This window comes from Protopterus annectens, chromosome 6.part0, assembly GCF_019279795.1.
Source record: "Protopterus annectens isolate FY-2018-M chromosome 6.part0, PAN1.0, whole genome shotgun sequence".
NCBI lineage: Eukaryota > Metazoa > Chordata > Ceratodontiformes > Protopteridae > Protopterus > Protopterus annectens.
The window spans coordinates 936,500,768-936,524,842 of NC_056737.1; the positions used below are offsets into that span (position 1 = coordinate 936,500,768).

The 24,075-nt window shown below is 42.6% G+C and overlaps 1 protein-coding gene across 1 annotated transcript in view; it reads right to left on the bottom strand.

Moving 5' to 3' along the window:
* Positions 1-24,075, bottom strand: part of DDX24 (DEAD-box helicase 24) — a 416,990-nt gene that overhangs the window by 295,608 nt on the left and 97,307 nt on the right. The window contains exon 2 of the mRNA XM_044074590.1: positions 21,695-22,460. Within this exon, the coding sequence (XP_043930525.1) occupies positions 21,695-22,454 (760 nt within the window). The 5' untranslated portion in view covers positions 22,455-22,460. The remainder of the gene's footprint in view (positions 1-21,694; positions 22,461-24,075) is intronic.

Below are 24,075 nucleotides of genomic sequence, written 5' to 3' on the forward strand. Positions count from 1 at the left end.
TCCAGAACTTACTCAAGGTTATTTTTAGTTCTAAAAAAAGATGGGGGGGGGGGGGACTAGAAACCTATTTTGGATCTCAGCAACTTAAACAAATCTGTAAAAAAAGACAAAGTTCGGCATGGTAACATTGCAGTCCATTTTTCCCTTCTTTGGTCAGGACAGTTGGATGTGCTCCACAGATCTCCAGGACGTGTACTACCACATAAAACTGGACAGGCAATCCAGGAGATTTCTACGCATCCAGCTGGGAGCCAGTTATCAGCTCAGAGGCCTGCCCTTTGGTCTCACCACAGCCCCCAGGGTGTTCACCAAATGTATGGCAGTGGTCATGGCTCACCTGAGGAGTCTAGGATTCCAGTTGTTTCCATATCTAGGTGACTGGTTCTGGTTCCTCACTGCTACCTCCGCGAGCATCAACTGATCAAAGCACAGGACTACACAATCCAAACTTGCACCCAGGTAGACATCACCATGAACTACAAAAAGTCTGCTTTGTTGCCTCGTCAGTCTATTACCTTTATAGGGGCAAACTTGGATACAAAACGCATGATAGCAAAACAGCCTCAAGACAGGGTGTCAACCATTCATCAGCAAGTTTCATTTCTTATAAAGACGATGAGACTTCAGGCAAGAGAAGTTTTACAAGTCTTGGGCTCAACGGCTGCTGCAATTACACTAGTTCCTCTGGCACGCTTCCACATGCGGATTCTGTACTGGCTTCTTTTCACTCAGTGGTCTTTCCAGGATTTACCAATTTCACACATGATCTTGATCACGGAAACTTGCAAAAAGGACTTAGTATGATGGCTTGTCTCCCCCAGGTGAATTTGGGCAGACCCTTTCTAGACCCCCATCCTGTAGCCACAGTGACCACGGACACCTCCCAAATAGGGAGCGTCAGTGGTACGGTACATCAACAAGCAGGGTGGAACCAGATCTTACCCCTTGTGTCAGGTGGCGCTTCGAGTATGGCAATGGGCGATGTCTTCCTAACGTTTTCTGATTGTTATGCACATTCACAGAAAATCCAGCGTGATAGCGGACAGGCTCAGCAGGGCTATCCTCATGCCTCACGAGTGGTCCCTGAAGCAAGAAGTTGCAGACTTGATTTTTTTCAAATGGGGCCAACCATGCTGCGATCTTTTTGCCACTCCCCTCAACAACAAATGCAGCAGCTACTTCGCCCTAGTCCCCCCTCCAGGACAGTCACCTAGGGATGCACTTGTTCACGATTGGCCTCCGGGACTACTCTATGCCTTTCCACCTTTCCCTCTAATTGCAAAGGTGCAATCCCTAACAGAACCAAGATGCTATCCTCCAAAAAAGAAAGCCAATCTGGTGGTCCCCTGCCATAAACAAACTCTACAACAGAAAAAATAAACTGTTGCAAAAAAAAAAAAAAAAAAAAAAAAAAAAAAAAGAGTATAATCCCATGACTGGCTGAACTCCCTGGTCAGCCTGAGTAAGAAGCTGAGATCCCTCATTAAATCCTCCAAAGCTAGTTACGAAAACAAAACCGCCACCGATTCTAAAGACAACCACAAAGCATTCTATAGCTATGACAAGAATATCAATGGCAACACTCAGATCTGCTCTGAGTTACAGCACAATGGCACTAAATATACAGTACCAACCGATATTGCCAACATCCTGGCAGACAGGTTCAGTGCTAAGTTTACCCCCCCTCTCACCCCCTAAACGGCCCATCTCTATGCTAGAATGCAAAGTTCAAACAGATACCCTATGCAGACAGTCTCAAAAAACTCCAGCTTTATTCCATCGCATATTGCCTACTCAGAGGCAATCTCTGCCTAACATACAAAGCTATGTCAAACCCAGAGCTGTTGGACATGCTCCACTTAAAGAAATCCCAACCCCTCCGAGCTACACACTCTAGGGACCTAAATCTTGTCACCACAATAAACAGAATATGCTGGAGGGATAGATTCCTGTCCCAGAGACTTCCCATACTCTGAACAAACTACCCATCTATATCAAACAAAGCTCCTCATTAGTACTCTTCAAGAAAAATCTTGATGATTGGATGGGAGATAGGAAATTTACCCCGGGGATCACTTTTGTGGCTCTGCTCGACAGGGACACAGGAAAATAATTTTCTTGGCTGGTGAAAGCCAGGGTACCTTTTTGGCTAGACATATAGGCCCCAAGGCCAATAGCCTAGTACCTACCTATCAACTTATGAACCTTAGCCAGGTGCCCAAACATTTCCCCGGTTGTACAACACATCCTAGTATCCCCCTCACAAGCCCACTACCAGGAGGATTTACCCTAGCAAATGGAAGAGGTTCTCTTATTGGGCGAGGAGTAATGACACTGATCCTTTCACTGCTCCTGTTCACAAAATTCTTGATTTTCTGGACGAAACCTTCTAAAGAGGGACAGCTGCAGCTACTATTAGGGTCCATCTATCTACCATCTCCATTTCTCATGTAGGAGACTTGGGTTCTATCATCATGTCTCAAAAGTTGTGCAGAGCATTCTTACGAGGTACAGCTCTTTTACGGCCCCCGGTAAGAGAGCCTCCCCCTCCGGGACCTAAACTTGGTTTTAGCTTCTATGGTTCAGTCACCTTTTGAACCAGTGGCATACTGTCCCCTGAAATTTCTATCTTGGAAAACCCTCTTCTTGGTTGCTATAACCTCAGTTAGACGGGTTTCTGAATTACAAGCTTTGTCTATTCACCCTCCGTATCTCATTTTTCACAAAGATAGAGTCTCTCTTAAGACCGATCCTTCCTTCTTGCCAAAGGTATGTTCAGAATAGAATTTAAAATCAGTCCATTGAGCTTCCTGTGTTCTTCCCCAATTATGGCAACAAGGCAGAATATAGACTCCAACTGGATGTTCACAGACAATTACGTTTTATTTACACAGGACCAAAGGCCTTAGAAAATCAGACCAATTGTTTGTATCCTTTGCTGACAATAAACAAGGTTCTCCAGTTTAAAAAGTGACCTTATCAAAATAGCTGTCTGACACAATCAGTTATTCATATGATTTGCGTAAAAAGACGCTTCCAGGGAGGGCCAGAGAACATTCAACCAGGGCCTTAACCACCTTTGCTGCCTTCCAAGCTCAATTGCATTTAGATTCAATCTGTGTAGCAGCAACATGGCAAATCCTCATACCTTTATCACTCATTACAAAGTGGAGGTGGTCTCCTGGAATAGGGGATCCTTTGATTCCATGGTCCTGAAGAGTTTGTTCCGGTGAGCCACCCAAGAACCAGGTGCTGGTGACGCTGTCCCAACCAGCAAGAATGAAGGCGAGATGGGACAACATAATATAAAGAAGTTATGTACCTACTAGTTATGTACCTATTATAACATTCCATGTTTATTGTCCTTCATCTCACCTTCCTTATTGTGCCCCCCCCCCTTCCTGGAGGTTCGAGAGGAGATCCTTTATTGGTTACACTGGCCGAGTTTCCTGCCGACATACCAGGTTAGTTAACCATGCCTTATTTTTCCTCTTTCCTTCCTATCTTAAATGTTTAAGAGCTTAGTAAAATTGTTTTTTTACTATGCATGTCTAATGTGGGCTATTACAAATGAGATCAGGGTAGCTACCACTAGGCATGTTGGGATAGGGGTTAGCTTTGAGCAAGTAAAAGCTCTTGATATAGTAAATTGGCCGAGTTAGAGCAGAGGATCGGCTCCGAACCCAACCAGCAAGAAGGAAGGCGAAATGAAGGACAACAAACATGGAACGTTATGGTATGTACATAATTTCTTTTTTTCCCAGTCTTGTGACTTCATTTTTTTCTGCAACAGTTTCTTCCTTCTGTTGTAGAGTTTACTGATGGCTGGGGACCACCAGATTGGCTTCCTTTTTTGGAGGACAGTGCCTAAATTCTATTTGGTATGGCAAGGTCCAGGCATTTGTGTACATGTTCATACAGCACATTGGTGTATGGTTCGGCAGTCATACAGCTATTTTCCATTGGCATGGGTGCTGAGAAGTTAGCCAGCTCTGTTTTTAGGAGCCCAAAGTCAGCTTTAGAAAAGTTTTTCACGGTGGTCACCTTGGGGGGGGGGGGGGGGCTGTAGGTGAGATGGAGAATTCCATGGTGATCAGTTTGTGGTCAGATTTAACAGGAAGGAAATGGCTAAATTTGTGGAGCAACAGTCTCCCATGTTGGTGATAACCAGGTCTAGTGGGGTCAAAATGAGCTGGTCCAGGGCATTGGAACTGAGAAATTTCAGAAGGCATTGGGCCTGCACATTAGTACTTGAATAGTTTTCCCAGCTGATGGAAGGGTAGTTAAAAAACACCCAGTATGAGAGTGTTGGGTTGGGCCTAGATAGATTCCAGGGTGCTTAGGAACTTGGAGTGAGAGTCTAGGGGAAAGTTTGGGGCTCTGTAGCAGGCTATGACTTGTATTGCCGTCTTACCCAGTGTTATTTGTACCTGAAGTACCTCGGATGCATTATGCTGGGCTACCTGTCTAGAGGTGTGCATGTACTTTAAGAATATGGAGACACCACCGCCTTTGGAGCTTCCAGACATATTCTGGGGCTGAAAGGTGTGGAATGAGTTGTAGCCTGGGAGCACAGGGGTGCTTTCTGCCTCTTTAAACCAGGTCTCCATTACAGCACAGATGTCGACATTCTCCATTTTGAGGAGAGCTTCAAGTGTGTGCATCTTGAGATTTAGACTTCTATCACAGAGTAGCATGACTCTCAAATTGCTTTTGTTTGTAGCTGTTACAGTGGAATTTTGGTCTTTGGAACACTGCCTAAAAAAGGCACTAAAGGGGTGGCAAGAGCCTTAGCCAGTACCCGGAATCCCAGGAGTGACAGATGCAGGCAGTCTCTGGCAAAGCATCGAGGTCTGTCGATCATGTCATCCCAGGCAGACAGATACTGGATCCCCTTAGAATGGCACCAGAAACAGCCAATTGTTGAAGTAATTCATTTTCTGCTCGTACTGTCGTATCAGTCGGGGTGATGGTAGAATACTGCTCAGGGCTAGGGTCATACCTGCCCGGGGCACATAATCTGAGAGTTCCATCACATCGCTTTTCATGTAGTCCAGGGAGGTAAGTCTCAGGTCATTCACACCCACATGGACAAAGACGGAGTCATATTTGCACTTGTTGTGGAGTGACCCGAGCGCACGTGTTATGTGGCGGATCCTGACACCTGACAGACAAATGACTGTCAGGCCTAGTGAGTGGGACATCAGTGTGCCTCACAACTGAGTCTCCTATGATTAGTACATTGGTCGAAGTGTTTTACCTTAAGGGCTTAGGTTGAGGGGCACACTGTGGGGGTGAGTTATGTGTTCTGCGGTTGCTGTTGTGTTGTGGTGGTAGAGTGCATTTCTGTCTTGGGTTGTCTCCATTTGTTTAAATTTTAAATGACAGCCTCCACGAAGGTATGTGTATGGTTTGTGTTTCTATGGGCGGGTTGTGATGGTTGGCGTTTTGAAGGGCTGTGTGTTCTATGCAGCGAGTTGCAGGTGTTGACCTTCTCCTCTTGACCAGCTACTCTGGTCTTGGTTGGAGCATGCACTGCTTCCAGTTTGGCGATATAAGTCCATCTCTCACATGTATGAGTGTTGGGATGCAAGAAGAGACGGTTGTCTGTATACATTAGATAGCTGCCACACGGTCTCAGAATTGCACAGGACACCAAGGATAATCACAAGGCTTTCTTTAGTTATGTTAGTAACCTGGGTGGGAATTCCCAAATATGCTCAGAATTAGTCCAAAATGACAAAAAAATACACCAAATCCACAGACATTGCCAACATCCTAGCTGACAGTTTCAGTGCAAACTCCGCCCCCCCCTCCCCACCAAAAGGGCAAATATCTATCCCAGCAGAGTGCTGCACCCCTGACATCTCAGATGCTCAGATAAGAGCCGCCCTCTCCAAAGCAAAAAACACAGCATCAATGGGACCAGAGTGTCCCGGGCTGTGTCCTACATGAACTCGAACTAAACCCAAACATAAAACTACTGTTCAATCTCAGCCTTACTACAGTATATGTACCCAAAGAGTGGCGTACAGAAACAGTGGTCCCTCTCCACAAAGGTGGTGCCTCAACAGATGCAGGAAACTATCGCCCCATAAGCCTGACTAGCTTGGTCTGCAAAGCTATGGAAAGGATCATCATGAACCTCATAAATAAAGATATCAGGGACCTACAGACACTGGATCCTACCCAGTTCGGCTTTGTTAAGGGAAGATCCTGCCTCTTAAACCTGGTCAATTTCTTTGAAACAGTCATCAAGGCCATTGACTAGGGGAAGGTGGACCACACAGCCTAACTGGACCTCGCAAAAGCCTTCGATACAATACCCCACTCGGGCACTATAGATAAGCTCACCAGCTTAAATATAAACACATATGTCACTAGATGGGTTGCAAACTGGCTCAGGGACAGAACCCACATGGTTAGAATTGCTGGAGCCATGTCAGACTCCAAATCAGTTACAAGTGGCGTCCCACAAGGCTCAGTCCTGGGACCTCTCTTGTTCGGTATATATTTCTCGGAGGTACAGGCCAACATGGAAGGACTGTGGCTGACCAAGTTCGCAGATGACTGAAAACTGGGCGCCATAATCGACTCTCCAGCCGACACAAGCATCCTCCAAAAGGGCCTCATAGAAACAGACTGGTGCCAGAGCCATGGCCTCAAGCTAAACGCCAAAAAGTGTACAGTCATCCCCTTTGACAAAAACAAAATTGCCCACAAAAGTACAGAAGTAATTAAGGACCTGGGGACCCAAGTTGATAGCAATCTCTCATTTGACAACCACGTGGCCAAAGTGGTTAGAAAAACATTTTATATAGCCCACCTAATCATGAAGGGATTCACATCTAGATCAGGGGAGGTAATCGTGCCTCTTTACTCATCCCTCATCAGGCCCATAATTGAGTACAATGCCCATTTTGGGATGTACCTTACCAGACACCTGCAGCAACTGGAAAGACCCCAAAAGTACCTCACCAAGAGGATCAAAGGGCTCAAACAGATGCCATATGCTGCCCGGTTAAAGAAACTCCAGCTCTACTCAGTGGCATACCGCCTGCTCAGAGGCGATCTGTGCCAGACGCATAAAGCCATGTCCAACCCAGAATTAATGGACATGCTGCACCTCAGAAAATCCAAATCCCATCGAGCTACATGCTCGAGAGACTTTAACCTCAGCACTGAAATAAATAGGACATGCTGGAGGGACAGATTCATAACCCAGAGGCTCTCTTCACTCTGCCTAACCTGGACTGGGATTTTATTCCAGAGTCCCTCATTGACTCTCTTCAAGAGGAATCTTGATGAGTTGATGGGAGATCGTAGGTTTACCCCGGGTATCACTTCTGTGTCACTGTTAGACAGAGGCACAGTATACTAACCTCGAAAAAGGGCATAGCAAAATTAATTTAAAATGGGTGGCGAAAGCCAAACACACTCTGGCTAGGCTTATAAATGCCCTAGGGCAGATAGCTTAGTATGAACCTATGAACCTAAATGCTACAAAAGTCTGTTAAAGTGCTAGCCAATTAAGCCAACTGAAGTGCAAGAAGTAAAAGAACACGAACATTCTAAGGGAAAAATTGAAGAGCAGACTTTCTGGCACCGGTAACAGTTTGCCGCTGCGCGGTGTACAAACCCTCACAAACAGGGGCTTTTTTTTTTGTAGAAAACCTGTTAAAACAGTAGAAAAAGCACTTTAAATGCAGTACAAGCTAGTGCACAGTGCAGCAGAGAAGATGCAATTGAACACTTTAGAGAACAAGTAGCAGAAAAACTAAGATGAAGTAATAGAGCTGGAGGAGGAAACAAAAATACCGTAAAAGCAGCAAGCAGCTGAATAAAGTTTTTTTTTTCTAAAGTGGAATGGGAGAAAGGAGGAACAGAAGATAATTCAAGGTTAAGAAACGAAGGGGGTTGGCCTTCTCAAATGTTCTCTCTGTATTAGGTAGAATGAGCTAATGACACTAGACTGAGAGGAGTGTTCCAGATAAAATTTACAGTAGGGGCGGGCAACTACAAAGCCACCAAGTATAAGAACAAAACACCAAAATGAAGGGGGGGGGGAACTATGCTACAGCTTTTAACTACACTATTTTAGGCAGAAAACACCACAGAAATGTTTATCTCAGCAGAAAAACAGCAGTGAGCCAACTAAATGAAAGTTTTAAACAGATAAAGGAGCAAGGAGACTCTAGAGAATGCTTTTAACTGCAAACAAATCAGTTATATGATGTACTCCTTGGCAGGAAATCAGAACAAACAAACAGATACATAACAAATGGAGAAATTCTTCACTTAATACCTTTCACACAGTGAAACTAGCTAACACTGCTTTACAAACAGTGTGACAGTAACGAACATGACTTAACAGGCACTGGGCAGACAATTTTACTACAATCATGCAGATTAGTTTATAGCAATAAAATACAGTAATAAGTATGCAGCAGACAATAAAGAGTGCTATAAATGGCTAGAATAAGCAATAACTAGAATAAATAAGCAAAAACACAGGATACCTACTGTTATATATTGTTATATATCACAGATCAGAGCTGCGGTCAGTGCCCCTCCTCTGCTCAGCTCAGTGCGAATAGACAGAAATACTCTCAAAGGTAGGGCCAGAAGGTACAACCTGAAACAACTTTAAAAAAGCTCAAAACAACCAATAAGTGCTTACTCCAATCCCTAGACCAGCCAACCTTTACCAGCCAGTAGCCAAACAACAACAATTACTCTCACTAAAGTGAAGAAAGGCTTCTGTTAAGCCAAGATGGCCTGGAACATGTGCTCAGAACAAACACACACTGCCAACAACCAGGCCCCAGAGACTGCAAACCTGAACTGGGCTGTGCTACAGCTACTGGCTACACTATTTTAGGCAGAACACTACAGAAATGTTTATCACAGCAGAAAAAAACAGCGGTGAGCCACTAAATGAACAGATAAAAAAAAGAGCAAGGAGACTCTAGAGACTGTTTTTAACTGCAAACAAATCAGTTATATAATACACTACTTGGCAGGAAATCAGAACAAAAACAGATGCTTAACAAATGGAGAAAAATTTCCAGTTAGTACATTCCACACAGTGAAACTAGCTAAAAAAGCTTTACAAACAGTGTGACAGTAACAAACATGATTTAACAGGCCCTGGGCAGACAATTTTAGTACAACTGTGCAGATTAGTTTATAGCAACAGTAAAAGGTATGCAGCAGACACTAAAATGTGCTATAAATGAATAAAATAAGCAAGAACTAGTAAAAATAAGCAAAAAAATAAATAAACAGGATACTTATGGTTATATATCACAGATCAGAGTGGTGGTCAATGCCCCTCCTCTTCTTCAGTCACGATAAAGGAGATCAAGGGAGGGTGCCATGTCAGGAAAGAGAAAGGGCAATGTGAGTAGAGCAGTGAATGGTCAGATATTAGGGCAAGAAAAGAAGACATGTACGGAGACATGGCTGCTGTAAGAGAAGAAAAAGCAGGGGGACCACGTGGGCTGCCTCGGGGGGGGGGGGGGGGCTCAAAAAATCCAACCATATGCTGGCAGATTCAGGATTCCCAAAAGAGCATCCACAGATCACAGTCTTGTGCAATGAATCAAGTGGAAAGGCAGGGACACAAATCTACAGGACAATGAACATGGGTGTATGATCAGGACCCATGAGTCAAACTTTACCCAGTTTTTCTGACTGGGATACATCAAAAACTGGCAAAGGAATACTGGCATATGAGATCTATCTCTACTTTAGCAAGACCTCTGTCTGATTCTCATGACGGTAGCCGACGACATAAGAAGAGGGGGTGGAGGCAGAAAAAGACTGAGTAACTGGACTGCTGCATGTTTAAATGGCAGGACACAGAGAGCTGTAATGACAATGATAAAAGTCAGAAAGGTGACTAGTGAAGTACTGCACATATCAGTAATGACATCAATACTCTTTACTCTGTTTGCATCAGACATATCTGCAGGAACAGAGAACAGAATTAGCCTCTTAGCTGATGCCACTACCAGAGGGGCGACAAATGAGTGCATGGCATCTGCGCCATAATGACCATCATGTGAAATATCAGACCGGGAGAATGGGACTAGTCAACGGAAAATGAAAAGGGTCTGGGATGTGGCTCACATGGAAGCATGCTAACTTGTCAAACCCACTTTCCATGAATTAATCAAAAAAAAAAAAAAAATGCCAAAACAACTTTTGATGAACCTCACAGGTCTCTGTACTGCTATATCGGGAGAGGCCCACCAAAAAAAAAAAAAAAAAAAAAAAAAAAAAAACCATGTATACCTACTACATGGTTGCACAACAACAGAGAAAAAAAATACTCCACTATTGCCAAAAGTTGCTTTGGCACACTTCAGTCTTTCAGCATTAATCAAAACAGCCATCAACTAACATGCACAGTTCATACTTACAAAGTTCAAGTGCAAAGCACCACGAAAACCAACTGGTAACAGACAATAAAAAAATACGGTCTTGAAAAAGCCTGGGAGAGCCTGGGTGAAAGCGCTTGATTTATTGTGGTTTTACTTGTTCTTTTCTGTTTTAAAGTTAAATCTAAAATTAAAGTTTTCAAAGTAAAGAAGGAGCCTACAGTTCATACTTGCACCAGACCACCAGGAACACAGTGATATGGTAGTGGCAGCAGCAAACGGAATGCCACACAGCACCTTCAGGTGAACAAACTCCAGAAACATTGAGGAAATAGTTTCACTCAACATGATACTTATCAGACCATACCCTATGTAAAGTGTGCAGTTCTGGGAGACCATACAAGGCTACATTAGACTTCTAAAAGTCCAGAGGAAAGTCATTAGAAAGTACACAAGGAAAAGATATGATCAGAGACTATAGGTGCTATAGTTATTCTCAGTAGTGAATAGGAAGGATCATGTCAGGGAGATGAAAAGCAGCCATCTTCGACAAGAAGCCCAGACAGGGAAGGAGGAGGAACAGCCAGACTGTAGAAAGCAACTATGCTCTGAATATTCAGAAGCATTTCTTCAATAAGAGGGCTTTGAACTCTCAAAATGGGATGCCAGTAAAGAGTGGAGAATTCACAGAGGCACTACAGAAAGATGGAGAAAGGGTAAGGGAGACAGTTGGGATGGAGAGAATCATCATCATCAACCCCCTTTTCCCCCCATTTTCTTCATGGGGTCAGGGTATCATGTTAACTGTCACCATCTCTCTCGATTCAATGCCACACTCCTGTCTTCTTTGACACTCATGCCTGACTGTCATAGATCTTCTCAAACACACTCCATCAACCTCTTTGCTGGATGTCCTCATTTCCTCTTACCTTCTTCCTGTCTGTTCCAAATTTTCTTCACCAGATTGCCTTCACTTTTCTGCACATGTCCGAGCCACCATAATCTGTTCTCTTTAAATCGTTTCTGCAACTGGAGCTACTCTGGCTTCTGCTCTTATGTTCCCATTTCTTCATATGTCCCACGGTGTCTATCCTACCACCCCTCTCAGACATTTCCATCACCTCTACCTTCCTCATCAGCTCTGCCTTTACTACCCAGGTTTCTGTACCATGCAATAGTATTGGTCACACCACTGTCTTGTACATCTTACTTTTCAGCTTCTTTGTCATTCTGTCATTCACTACACCTGAGACTCTGTTCCAGTTGGCTACAGCCCCTCCGATTCCAGCTCTGACCTCCTCCTTCTTCGCAACCACCCCTCCCAGAGACTTGAAGCTATCTTCCCTTCTATCTCAATTCTCAGCTTCTTCTGAGCATAGCTATTACCACATAAACTGATAACATGGTCATCACCAGAAAATCGATATCCGACCCACATCTCAAAGTAGTATTACAGCAGTACTAAAGTGGAAGATTGCTATCTTTGAAAAGAAAATGAGCAACCCTTCTAAAATAAAAGCCATGCTGTTAGCATCAAGTATTGTACACTTCAACAAAACGGATGTGTATCTTAAGGTCAAATGGCACCAATCTCCCAACTACCCCACACATCAGATATCTCTGCATTTAGATGGACCATTCCAAACTCATACCATTGGTCTCAGGAAAAAGACCAGCTTGCTTTTACTACGGGGAAAAAACACTCTTGGTTTCCTCTCTCCTGAAACATGTATAGCAGACGGAAAGCACATTTGCCTTCATGGTCTCCCCCTGCTTTTACCACTCAAATCTTCAGTAAACAAGTTATGGAACTTCATCCTTTTACCTTCTTAATCTGAACAGCATACTGTGGTATGCTCGAGAATGCAACCTAGAACCTGAAATCCCAGAGAAAAACGGTAGATCTTGCATTAACCTACTTACAAGTCCAGTTAATGCCTATCACCCAGTATTTAACTACTCTCTAAAATTACAACCACAAATCTGTTTACCTACTTATTACAATCACAACCCAGAGATTAAGGCCATCAATTAATGTTTCTGTTAACCTACTGTCCCAAGAACAAATCTCAAGGAGAGGCCAATATATTCCTTTCACAATATTCCTCTTTCTGGTACTCTGTCCCACCAAAACTAAGGAAGATTAATAGTAAACGCTTACTGGAATCAACTTACTATACTCACAAAAAGATACAGTTAGTGACTGCTTCAGATAGTACAGGACTATCAATGTACCTTAGTATTTAAGTTAACGATCCTTAAATGAGCCTTCTATATTTCTACACATGGCAAGCATTTCTTTCAAGCTACACTGAGACCTGTGATCGCTTATCTTATTCATTTCACAGCACTACCTATAACTTCAAGATCTTTTTTTTTTTTTTTCAAATATAATTGCTACCAATCCTCAGTACCCAATGTTTCCACAGGGCCTACCAGCTACTCTCCAACTTCCCTGGACTTGCTCATTTTTTTTGGGGGGGGGGGGTGCTGAGGATGGTCAGGGGGATTGTTTCATCTATGCTTCCATCCATTTTTTTTTTTGTAATGACCTACCCACTTCTCTTTCCCATTAACCATGCCCATTGTTTACATCAAAGGGCAACTCCCCTCTTTGGACCATGAACCCCTTAGGAAGCATATCAACAAGCACCCTCCCACCTGGGATGGGCACATCTATCCCTTCCCTGCTGCTCCATCAGTTGCCAGAACCACTAATTAAACCTGATTAGTCTGGGATCCAACTACTAGATCTTAGCTATATTATACCGTCCACAGCTACACACAGCTTCATTCATTTACTCATTTTTTTGTTGCTTATTACTAGGAGAGCCCCAAGGTGGCATTTATTCCAATTTTGGTTATTCTGATCAGAATATCAGGATAGTTCCTGGAGAAAGAGATTCTTCTCTATTTTGTTACTGCAAAATCAGGCAGAAAGTACCACAGTTTCATCAAAGGGAGGCAAATACAACCAAGTTCGTGATTCTATGATTTAACTCTGCTTACCTAACTAATGTTGCATCTTTTCTCCTACAATGCTGGTGCACAGACTTCAGCAAATATAAAGTACCACAGTCTCATCAAAGGGAAGCAAATGTAACAAAGTTCACAATTTTCTGATTTACCTCTGCTTACCTAACTAATGTTACTTCTTGGCTCCTACAATGCTGGTGCACAGACGCCAACAAATCTAATTTATTGTATGTGTGGCACTTTCTGCCATAAATATTGCTCCCTTAAATGCAAATGAGAAACGTAGTCAAGTCCAATATTTTCAAATTTCTTCTTTTTTTGCTAGAGTTAATTCTCTCCTTCTCTCTCTCTCTGTCAGTTACCTGCCTGGCATAACATGGCTTGTGCTAGTGGTTTGGGTCACTGCTGAAAGGGTCTATTCTAGATCAAGACACGTAACTAGTTACAAACAGTGCATGAAAATAATACAGAAAAAACAGCAGCGTATGTGTTGTTTTAAAACACTAGTCTGTAACAATAAAAAGTATTAATAGAGCAGACTGCAGTATTACAAGTAAATAATGAAAGGGGAGTTAAATTCTGAAAAATGCAGCCATGGTACTTTGCAGATAAATAATAAATGTAAAATGCTGTTGGTCTAGAAAAAAGAAACATGTTAAACACTCAACAAGGATGATCCTCTGTCAGAAAGGGTGGATGATTGCACAGGTACCTGCAACCTGGGCTTAGTGACAGGCCCCAGCCACTGCAGAACGTCTCAGGGTAAGAAGGGATGAGGAGCATCACCGAGCCATTGTTCTTTGGTCAGGGAGGGTGAAAAGTTAGTGAAACATCAATGTTGCTCCTATACTACTTGGTATCATTAATCATCAAGAACTGCAAAAGCAAGCATGTGTTAAACAAAATAATCCTTTGGACTAGAAACAGGAAAAAAAAAAAAAAAAAAAAAAACAAAGCTATGCCATCCTCCAATTGCAAAGAATTGGCTGCTTTTCAGATACTGACAAGACAAGCTCCTAAAACTACCAAGAAAAAAAAATAGAAAAAAAAAATCACTTCTTGTAAGTAACCATGCCCGAGAAAAGTATACCAAGGACTGAGCTCAGTCATTCTTCAAGTAAGACAGATATAGATATATGCAAACACACACATACACAAACATAACTTTGAATCAACCAATTTTATTTTTAAATGCTATCTTTAATTCCTTAGTGATAAGAGGCACTCGTACTAACGGCTACATAGGTTCATAGGTTCATACTACGCTATCTGCCCAAGGGCATTTATAAGCCTAGCCAGAGTTTTGTGACTTTCGCCACCCCTTTAGTTTGGAGGATACTATGCCCATTATTTTGCTGTGCCTCTGTCAAGCAGTGACACTGAGATAATCCCTGGGGTATATCTGCGATCTCCCATCCATTGGTCAGGATTTCTCTTGAACAAAGCCAGTGAGGTGCTCTGCCTCACATGTACCGGGATTTTGTTCCACAGCATAGGGAGTCTCTGGGTGATGAATCTGTCCCTCCAGCACGTCCTATTAATAACCGTGTCAAGGTTTAAGTCTCCCGCCCTTGTAGTTCTGAGGGATCTAGATTTTTTGAGGTGAAGCATGTTCATCAATTCTGGGTTGGACATGGCCTTGTATGTCAGGCACAGGTCACCTCTGAGCAGACGATAAGTGACTGAGTAGAGCTGAAGTTCCTTCAGTCGGGCAGCATAGGACATATTTTTGAGACCCTTTATCCTTTTGGTGAGGAACTTTTGGGGCCTTTCCAGTTGCTGCAGGTGTCGTGTCAGATACATTCCGAATGGGGCATTGTACTCAATCATTGGCCTGATGAGTGATGAGTACAGGGGGACGATGACTTTCCTTGATCTAGATGTGAATCCCTTCATGATCAGGTGGGCAATGTAGAAGGTCTTCCTAACTACTTTGGCAACGTTAGTATCAAATGAAAGGTTACTGTCAACCTGGGTACCCAGATCCCTGATAACCTCTTCTGTGCTTAGTGGGTTGCCGCCTATATGGTAGCTAGGGGTAACCTTGTTTTTCCCGAAGGGTATGACTATGCATTTTTTGGCATTTAACTTTAGGCCATGGTTCTGGCACCAGTTTTCCGTTTCTATAAGACCCTTCTGAAGGATATCTGTGTCAGATGTGTTCTCAACTATGGCGCCCAGTTTGCAGTCATCTGCAAATTTTGTCAGCCATAATCCTCCTGTGTTTGCTTGTACTTCTCAAAAGTAGATGCCGAACAGAGAGGACCCAGGACTGAGCCCTGTGGGACACCACTTGTGACAGGCTTTGAGTCTGACATGGCGCCAGCAACTCTGACCCTGTGGGTTCTGTCACTTAGCCAATTTGCAACCCATCTTGTGACGTATGGGTTTACATTTAAGCTGATGAGTTTTTCAATGATACCTGAGTGGGGTATTGTGTCGAAAGCCTTTGCCAGGTCGAGGTAGGCTGTGTGGACTGCCATTCCCTCATCAATGGCCTTGGTGACTGTTTCGAAAAAGTCCACCAGGTTTAAAAGGCATGATCTGCCCTTGACAAAGCCAAACTGGGTCGGATCCAAAGTCTGCAAGTCTCCTGTGTCTTTATTTATGAGTTCCATTATGATCCTCTCCATAGCTTTGCAGATCAAGCTTGTCAAGCTGATGGGATGATAATTTCCCGGGTCGGTGGAGGCACCTCCTTTGTGAAGTGGGACCACAATTGCCGTACGCCACTCCTTAGGCACGTATCCTGAGGTGAGGCTAAGATTAAACAGCTGCCCTAACTGCGGGTTTAATTCCTCATTGAGTTCGTGGAGCACACATCCGGGGACACCATCTGGTCCCATGGATGCTGTGTTTTTTGCCTTGGAGAGAGCAGTTCTCACCTGAGCGTTAGAGATGTTTGGGGGGCTATAATTCTCTGGTATAGATATCTCACCTTTTAGGGGGGAGGGGGGGTTTGCACTGAACCTGTCAGCCAGTATGTTGGCAATGTCTGTAGGTTCAGTAATTTTTACATCATTTTGAACTAATTCTGAGCATATCTGGGAGTTTCCTCCCAGGTTTCTAACACAGCTAAAGAAGGCCTTATGATTGTCCTTAGAGTCCTTAGCGACTTTTCTCTCAAAATTTGCCTTGGATGATTTTATGAGAGATCTTAATTTTTTTACTTATAATGATCAAGGGTGTTTTCCCTTTTAAGGATTTTGCTCTATCTTGTAGTAGCTTCCTCCTTTTGTTGTAGAGCCCACGTATATCATCAGGCACAAAAATGACATAAACAAACCTCCCAAGTTTATTACTGCCAGAACTAAGAAACATTTTAATCCTGACTTATTTCAAATGGAACTAAATGCCTGCAACTGGAGTCCCCTAAAAATCCTCCCACTAGATGAAGCTGTCAGCTACTTTAACCACAAATTCTTAACAATACTAGATACCCACGCACCCAAAAGATCTATTAGGATAAAGTTCAAATCTGCTCCCTGGCTCTCAAAAGACACAAAACAAAAAATACTTATAAGAAACAAATCCTGGGCTAAATGGAGAGCAACTAGAGATGTCTCAGAACACCTAAACTTTAGACAACTACGTAATACTACTAAAAAAGCCATACTCTCTGACAAACAAGCCTATTACAGTAAACTTCAACAATCTCACTCTAAGAATCCACAAAAATTTTGGACTGCCATTAATAACCTTCTTCAGCCCGGCCACTCTAGTACCCCTCCACCCCTAGAGTCAGATAACAAAAACAATCTAGAAATTGCCAATGCCTTCAATACCTATTTTACAGAGACCATTCAAACCCTGGCCACACAGCTAACTTCTACAAACACTAACCTACCTAATTCCCAGCATGACAATCTTCCTACTTTCAAGATAAAACCCATCTCAATATCCTTTATCCAGAAACTAATTCACAAGCTAAAACCCTGTACACCCTCTGATGACAACCTTCCAGCCGAATACCTGCAACTTGCATCCAGAGCAATTGCTCATCCTGTAGCTATTCTCATTAACCGTACCATCTCTGAAAGCACTATCCCCAATCTTTGGAAAATCTCACACATCATTCCCTTACATAAAGGAGGCAACTCTAATGACTACTCCAACTATAGGCCCACAGCACTACTCTCACCCCTAGCTAAGATCATGGAGAAATGTATCCATCATCAGCTAATAGACTACCTTACTAAAAATAACATCCTGGCCAGCTGCCAACATGGCTTTAGACCCTTTCACAGCACCACCACTGCCCTTCTATCTTTCACCAATACTATTAACACCAACCGGAACAATAACTACCTCTCATCTGCACTCTTCATTGACCTGTCAAAAGCCTTTGATATGGTCAATCACTCCCTACTTATAAATACCCTGCAATCCCTCTCTCTGGATTCTAATTCTATCCTTTGGTTCAAGTCTTACCTCAGCAACCGTAAACAAGCTGTTTTGTGGCAAAATCACTTGTCTTCATATCTCCCTGTCTTACTAGGAGTTCCTCAAGGCTCTATTCTAGGACCCCTTCTCTTCTCTCTGTTCATAAATGATCTTCATGTAGCTATTCCTCAATCCACCTGCATACAGTATGCTGATGATTCTACTATCATCTGTTGTGCTAAGTCTCTTCCTGAGCTGAAATCCCTAAGCCAAACTGTCTTCTCCATAGTAGAAACATGGTTCAATAACCGGTGCTTACTCTTGAATGCCAAAAAAACCAAATTACTTCTGATTACTCCCAACAACAAGACCCCTCCCATACAGTTCTCCATACTAGCTAGTAATGGAACCCTTATATCACCTGACCTGCAAGTTATTAGGAGTTACAATAGACAATAAACTCACTTTTGACAATCATATTAATAACACCATTAAGTCCGTTAACAGAAAATTAGGCTCCTTGTATAGGATAAGACCCTTCCTCACCCCAAAAGCAAGAACTACCGTGGCCCACTCTCATTTACTCTCTACCCTCCTCTATGCTTCTCCCATTTACACCAATTTAAAGCAAAACAATCTCAACAAACTTACCAAAGCCTACAACAGTATTGCAAGGTTTGTAACTGGTAAGCCCTATAGAACCCATCACTGCATTAACCTACACCAGCTAGACTGGCTTGAACTGCAAAATGCGCTGCTATTCTCTCAACTAACAACTGCTCACAAAATCTTCTACCTTCCTAACAACACACCTACACTAAACAATCTTATCACACCCTATAACAATCTTCATTCCCTACGCTCCTCTAATAAACTCCTAGCTTATATACCCAAATCTAACAACTTAGCTGGTGACTCCTTGTTCTCCACCACCACAGGTAAGCAATGGAACATGCTGCCACCCAACCTTACCTCTATTTCCTCTTTTCCCCTCTTCAAACTTAATCTTAAAAATCACCTAAAACTTCAATGGTTATGCCCTTGCTGCAACCCTGACTAATACTCTACTACTAGCCTGTAACCTATCTTCTCTCTCTTCCTTTACATTATTACTCTGCCAATAAATGTTGTAAATGTTATCTTCCACATTTTTATCCCAATGGTTTACTTTAAAAGGTTACGTTAATTCCTTCCTAATGTATGTGGCATTTCCTCTTATTTGCTTTTTTATATATTATTATTATTAAGTATGTGGAGCTTTTCTCCCCGGGCCTCTACTGAAAATGGAAATATCTCCAGCTAGACTAGCCCGGTCAACAAATGTAAAATAAAATAAATAAATAAATAAAATAAATTATGGCTGGGGTCCACCAAACTGGACGCTTGCCTTTGGTACAAAGAGTCTTTGTTTTGTTTGGGATTGCCTGATCCATGCAGTCCTGTAGGTGCTGGTAAAAGGCATTTGTAAGTGATTCAGCGGCTTGAGTAATGGTTTCCGCAGTCTCGGGGGCCTTAAGAGAGACCACACTAGCCTTTAGAAGTGTGAAGTCGGCTTTTGAGAAGTTCTTCACTGTGGTCTTTTTTATCTCAGGTGGGGGCGGGATGTGGACTTCCAGTGAGATTAGTTTATGGTCTGATCTCACCAGTGAAGGGTATACTTCCGGTGTTGAACATTGTGACCCCATGTTCGTGATGATGAGATCTAGTAGGTCATCTCCTCTTGTGGGGATGGTGACTAGTTGTTCCATGGCATTTGAGTTTATGAACTCTAGGAACCTTTGGGCTAGAGTGTTGGGGCTTGAGTAGTGATCCCAGTCTATATTCGGGTAGTTGAAATCACCTAGTATGATGGTGTTTGGAGATGCATTTATCCCTTCCAGTGTTTTCAGGAAAGCTATGTGAGGTTCCTGAGATTGGGAGGGTGGCCTGTAACATGCTACAAATTGCAGAGCAGTCTTGCCTATGGTTAATTGCACCTGGATGGTCTCAGATGCATCGTGCGTTGCCACCAACCTTGAGGTGTGGGTGTTCTTGATGAATATGGACACCCCCCCTCCTTTCTTGGTGTTGTCCGGATTTTGGGGCCGGAACGCATGATATGAGGTAAAGCCTGATAGTGCCGGGGTGCTCTCGGGAGCCTTGAACCAGGTTTCAGTCACAGCACAGACATCGATGTTCTCCATACTGAGAAGGGCCTCGAGTGCGTGCATCTTGAGGTTGAGACTTCTGGCATTGAGCAGCATTACCCTTAGTTTTTTTCCTTTTTTGTGTTCTAGGGTGGTAGGTTTAGAATTTGAGCCTTGCCTAAAAAAGGCACTATGGGGGTGGTAAGAGCCTTTGCCAATATCCGGAAGCCCAGGGGTGACAGGTGCAAGCCGTCCCTTGCGAAGCAGCATGGCTTGTCCAGCATTGTCATCCCAGGCAGACAGACATTGGATCCCCTTTGAATGACACCAGAGTTTAAGCCAATTATTAAAGTTGATCATCTTGTCTCTGTATTGTGGCATCATTCTTGGTGAAGGTAGGATACTGCTCAAGGTCAGGGTCATACCTGCCTGGGCTACATAATCAGAGAGCTCCTCTACGTCGCTTTTCATGTAGTCCAAGGAGGTACGTCTCAGGTCGTTCACACCAGCGTGGACAACGACAGAGTCGTACTTGTACCTGCTGTTGAGAGACCTGAGTGCTTGTGTTATGTGGCGGATTCTAGCGCCAGACAGGCAGCTTACTGTGACCTTTTCCTTGTTCAATCTGGTGAGCGGGACGTCAGTGTGTCTGACTATGGAGTCACCAATGACGAGTGTGTCTGGCATTGTGTTTGGCCTTAAGGGCTGTGACTGTTTGGCACACTGACTATGTGGTCTATGTGTTGCATGTGTTGTGTCCTGAGGTGGCAGTTGTTTGGGTGTCTGCTTTGGTGGCCTCTGCTGTTTTGGTAGATTTTTGATCAGAGCCTCCGAATATGTCTTTATGTATTTATGTGTATGATTTGAAGTTGTGATAGTACTATGTGAGACTGGGTTTGTGGTGTGTGTGGTTACCTTCTCCTCCTGTCTGGTCTTACCAGTCCTATGTTGAGAGCGCTCAGCCTCCAGTTTGGCTATATAGTTGCATCTCTCGCATGTATTTGTGTTTTGTGGGAGAAGGAGAGGGTTGTCCGTGTACATGAGACAATTGTAACATTGCCTCAATATTCCCAGATTCACCAGCTGAGCAGGAGAGGACACTAGCAACTGATCCCTTGACATGCTAGAAGGAATAGACAAGGACTTTAAAAGACTCCGGGGGATTGGGTGATCGAATGGGGTTTTTGGCTGGTGGGGTACTATGTATAATAAAAGTGCTATATCAAGTAAAAAAGTACTTTAGGAGCAAGTGCTAGGCTTTACAGATAGAGAATATTCTACTTAGGAATCAAGTAGAGCTGAGCTTTTTAGATACAGAATACGCTGGTTAGATCAGCAGTACAGTTCAGGGAAGGCCGTTTTAAGGGAAAATTTGAAGAGTGGACTTTAGGTAGCCCGAATAGTTTAACCTTGAGTAACCGCCACTGCTCCTGTGGCAACTCCGCGCTAAAGCGCGCTTTATAGCAGGGGGCTGGAAAAAAACAGGAAATTACCCAAAATGGCCAATGAATTACCAGTTGCTGTCTCTAACCACTCCTATGAGGACAAACAGGCAGCTCAGTACTCCCCACTCTCACTGGTGAGTAAAGAAACTTCCCTCTGGCCACACAAGAAAATGGAGGAACACAGGAACCAAATACAAAGCCCAGGGATCAGCAAATCTGATCACTGGAACAACTAGCTAGGAAAGTTAGGAAAGCAGAAGTATTTTTTTGGGTTTTTTTAGTTTTTTTCTACACACACAGACAAAATACAGTAAATGCTTGTTTTTTCGACTAAATGCTATCAAAGGCTAGTACACTTGAGTACCGTTTAACTTCTTACCTGTTTCTGCAGCACCAAGAATGTCCATTTTATCTCTAACAGCAGAAGGCAATGTCAGTGCTTGAATAGGTGTTGGATCACTAAATCCAAGGGATCGCAATGCCTTCAAGACTGTCTCTGGAACAAAAAGGTCTTTCCATGCAGACACATCAGCTGGCTGAGAAGAAGGCATGGAAGACTGACTGCACAAGGCAGATGCTGTCCAGTTTCTTACTTTTTGAGGAGCTTTAGAAAGTTGAGCACCCTGTTCCACAGAACTACTGGTGACAATTTTCTTTTTCTTCCGTTTTTCTTTTTTACGTGATGTAATCTTAACAGGAATGGCAGATGTTTCTGTTTCAGCCACAGTGTCAGTGGTTATACCAAATGTTTTAATCTTGCACTGCTCTTCTGGGTACACTCTATCCTCACTTTGTTCTGATGCTCGTTTTTCACCACCTTTGAGAGACCCAACTGCTTCATAACTATTATCTTTGTGAAGCTTTAGTTTCTTTTTCTTCTTCTTCCTTAAGATAGAGTCATCGGTTTCTGCGATACTGATCTTTCTTTTCTTACCCTTTTCTTTTAAATCATTTGAAGAAGTACTTAACGTATACGCCGTGAGCTCTTCAAAGCAAGTCATTCCCTCAAGTTCTTGCCCATCAAAGAGTTCGGTGTCAATTTCTACTGGCTTCCACTCTCCCAACACTCTAATGCCTTGCTTTCTTTTAAATCTTTTAAATGGCCTGACAAAGGTTTTTCTTTCTTTCTTTACCTTCATATTTACCTGGGGAAAAAAAAACAACATACACTGTGATATCATTATACCATACTGTCCAGAACAGTTACATTCATTCGATAAAATGCACTGACTTATGTCACATATATTCAAAACTAAAGTTCACATCAAATCACAGCTATAACACTTTGACATCAACTGATCAAGAATTTTCAGAATGCCTTCCTGCATGCTAGTGGTAACAACAAAGTAATGTCATCTTATCCTTGTATTCCTTTTTTTTTTTTTTACAAAATACTTACTATGCAGTTACAAATCTATTGCTTCCCTCTTTTCTCCCAACAATTATTCTCATCCAGTAAATTAATTTACTGCTTAGGTTCCTTACCACTTCTGTCCTTCCCTAATGTCACTACTCATTCTCTCCCCATTCCAACTATGCAGTTACAATCTATTGCTTCCCTCTTTTCTCCCAACAATTATTCCCATCCAGTAAATTAATTTATTGCTTAGGGTCCTTACCACTTCTGTCCTTCCCTAATGTCACTACTCATTCTCTCCCCATTCCAACTAACACAATGACCCACTTAAATCTAGTGTTTTTGCTTGCTATGTATATTACTGTTTTCTTCCATCCTTTATTTTGTGTACAGTCATTCCTCTGTACCCTACCCACACCTTCCATTCTGTAGCAAGTACATAATTCAGTCTCCCAACACTCTACAAAAAAGAAAATATTCTTATACATCTTCTAAAAACAGTTTGACATGAAACGTTTCCTCCTCAAGAACTACCCAAATATCTCAGAATTCTGCAAAAGAAGTTATCCCATGATTATATCAATCCTTACCTACTTACACACTGTGGATCTATACATGTAATCCCTTGTCCTGTAACATCCCTTCAGTTCTTATTAGTAGTATGAGAAGTTTTACAAAACCGTTAAAGATAGGACTTCTTAACAAAAGCATAGCAATTATCAACAATAAGCAGACCACTCTTGAGGCTTGGTTAAGTGTGCAGCAACCTCAGATTTTAGCTATCACTGGATCCTAGCTAAAGAATAAAACACAGCCATAAACTTTTATTAAGCTAAATAAATGTATCTTATGAAGAAAACAGACCAGGCCCCAGATTAAGAGGAGTATTCATATGACTAATTGTGCTTTGCACCTTCATGTTGTACAGACAGAATAATAAGTTAATGCAGAAAGAGACAATGTCCCCAACTGGCTTAAATCTCACCTAAGTACAGTATGTGTACCCCACTGGATGTCTAAATATACAGCCATATTAAGAGACTTACCACTGGCCAAGAGAGCACCCAGCTATATTGATATATTAGCCAAAATGGTCTCAAAACAACTTGTTAAATAAGAGAGCCAAACCTAACTCAGCAAACAGCTCCCTGGCAGATAAATCCAATAACCACGGAAGCAGTTCACCAGCGATGACCAACACACTTTATTGCAAGCACAGAAAACTAATCACTGCAAAAGGTAAACGCTGTTAACATCCACAATGCGTTTTCGTCTCCACAAACATGTAAGACTTCTTCAGACTAACAAATGTAATTTAAAATCACCTAATATACTCACATGTGGTCTGTGCCGACCAATAAAATTCATTAAATTCATAATTAACATTGAAAACATCTGTTTAC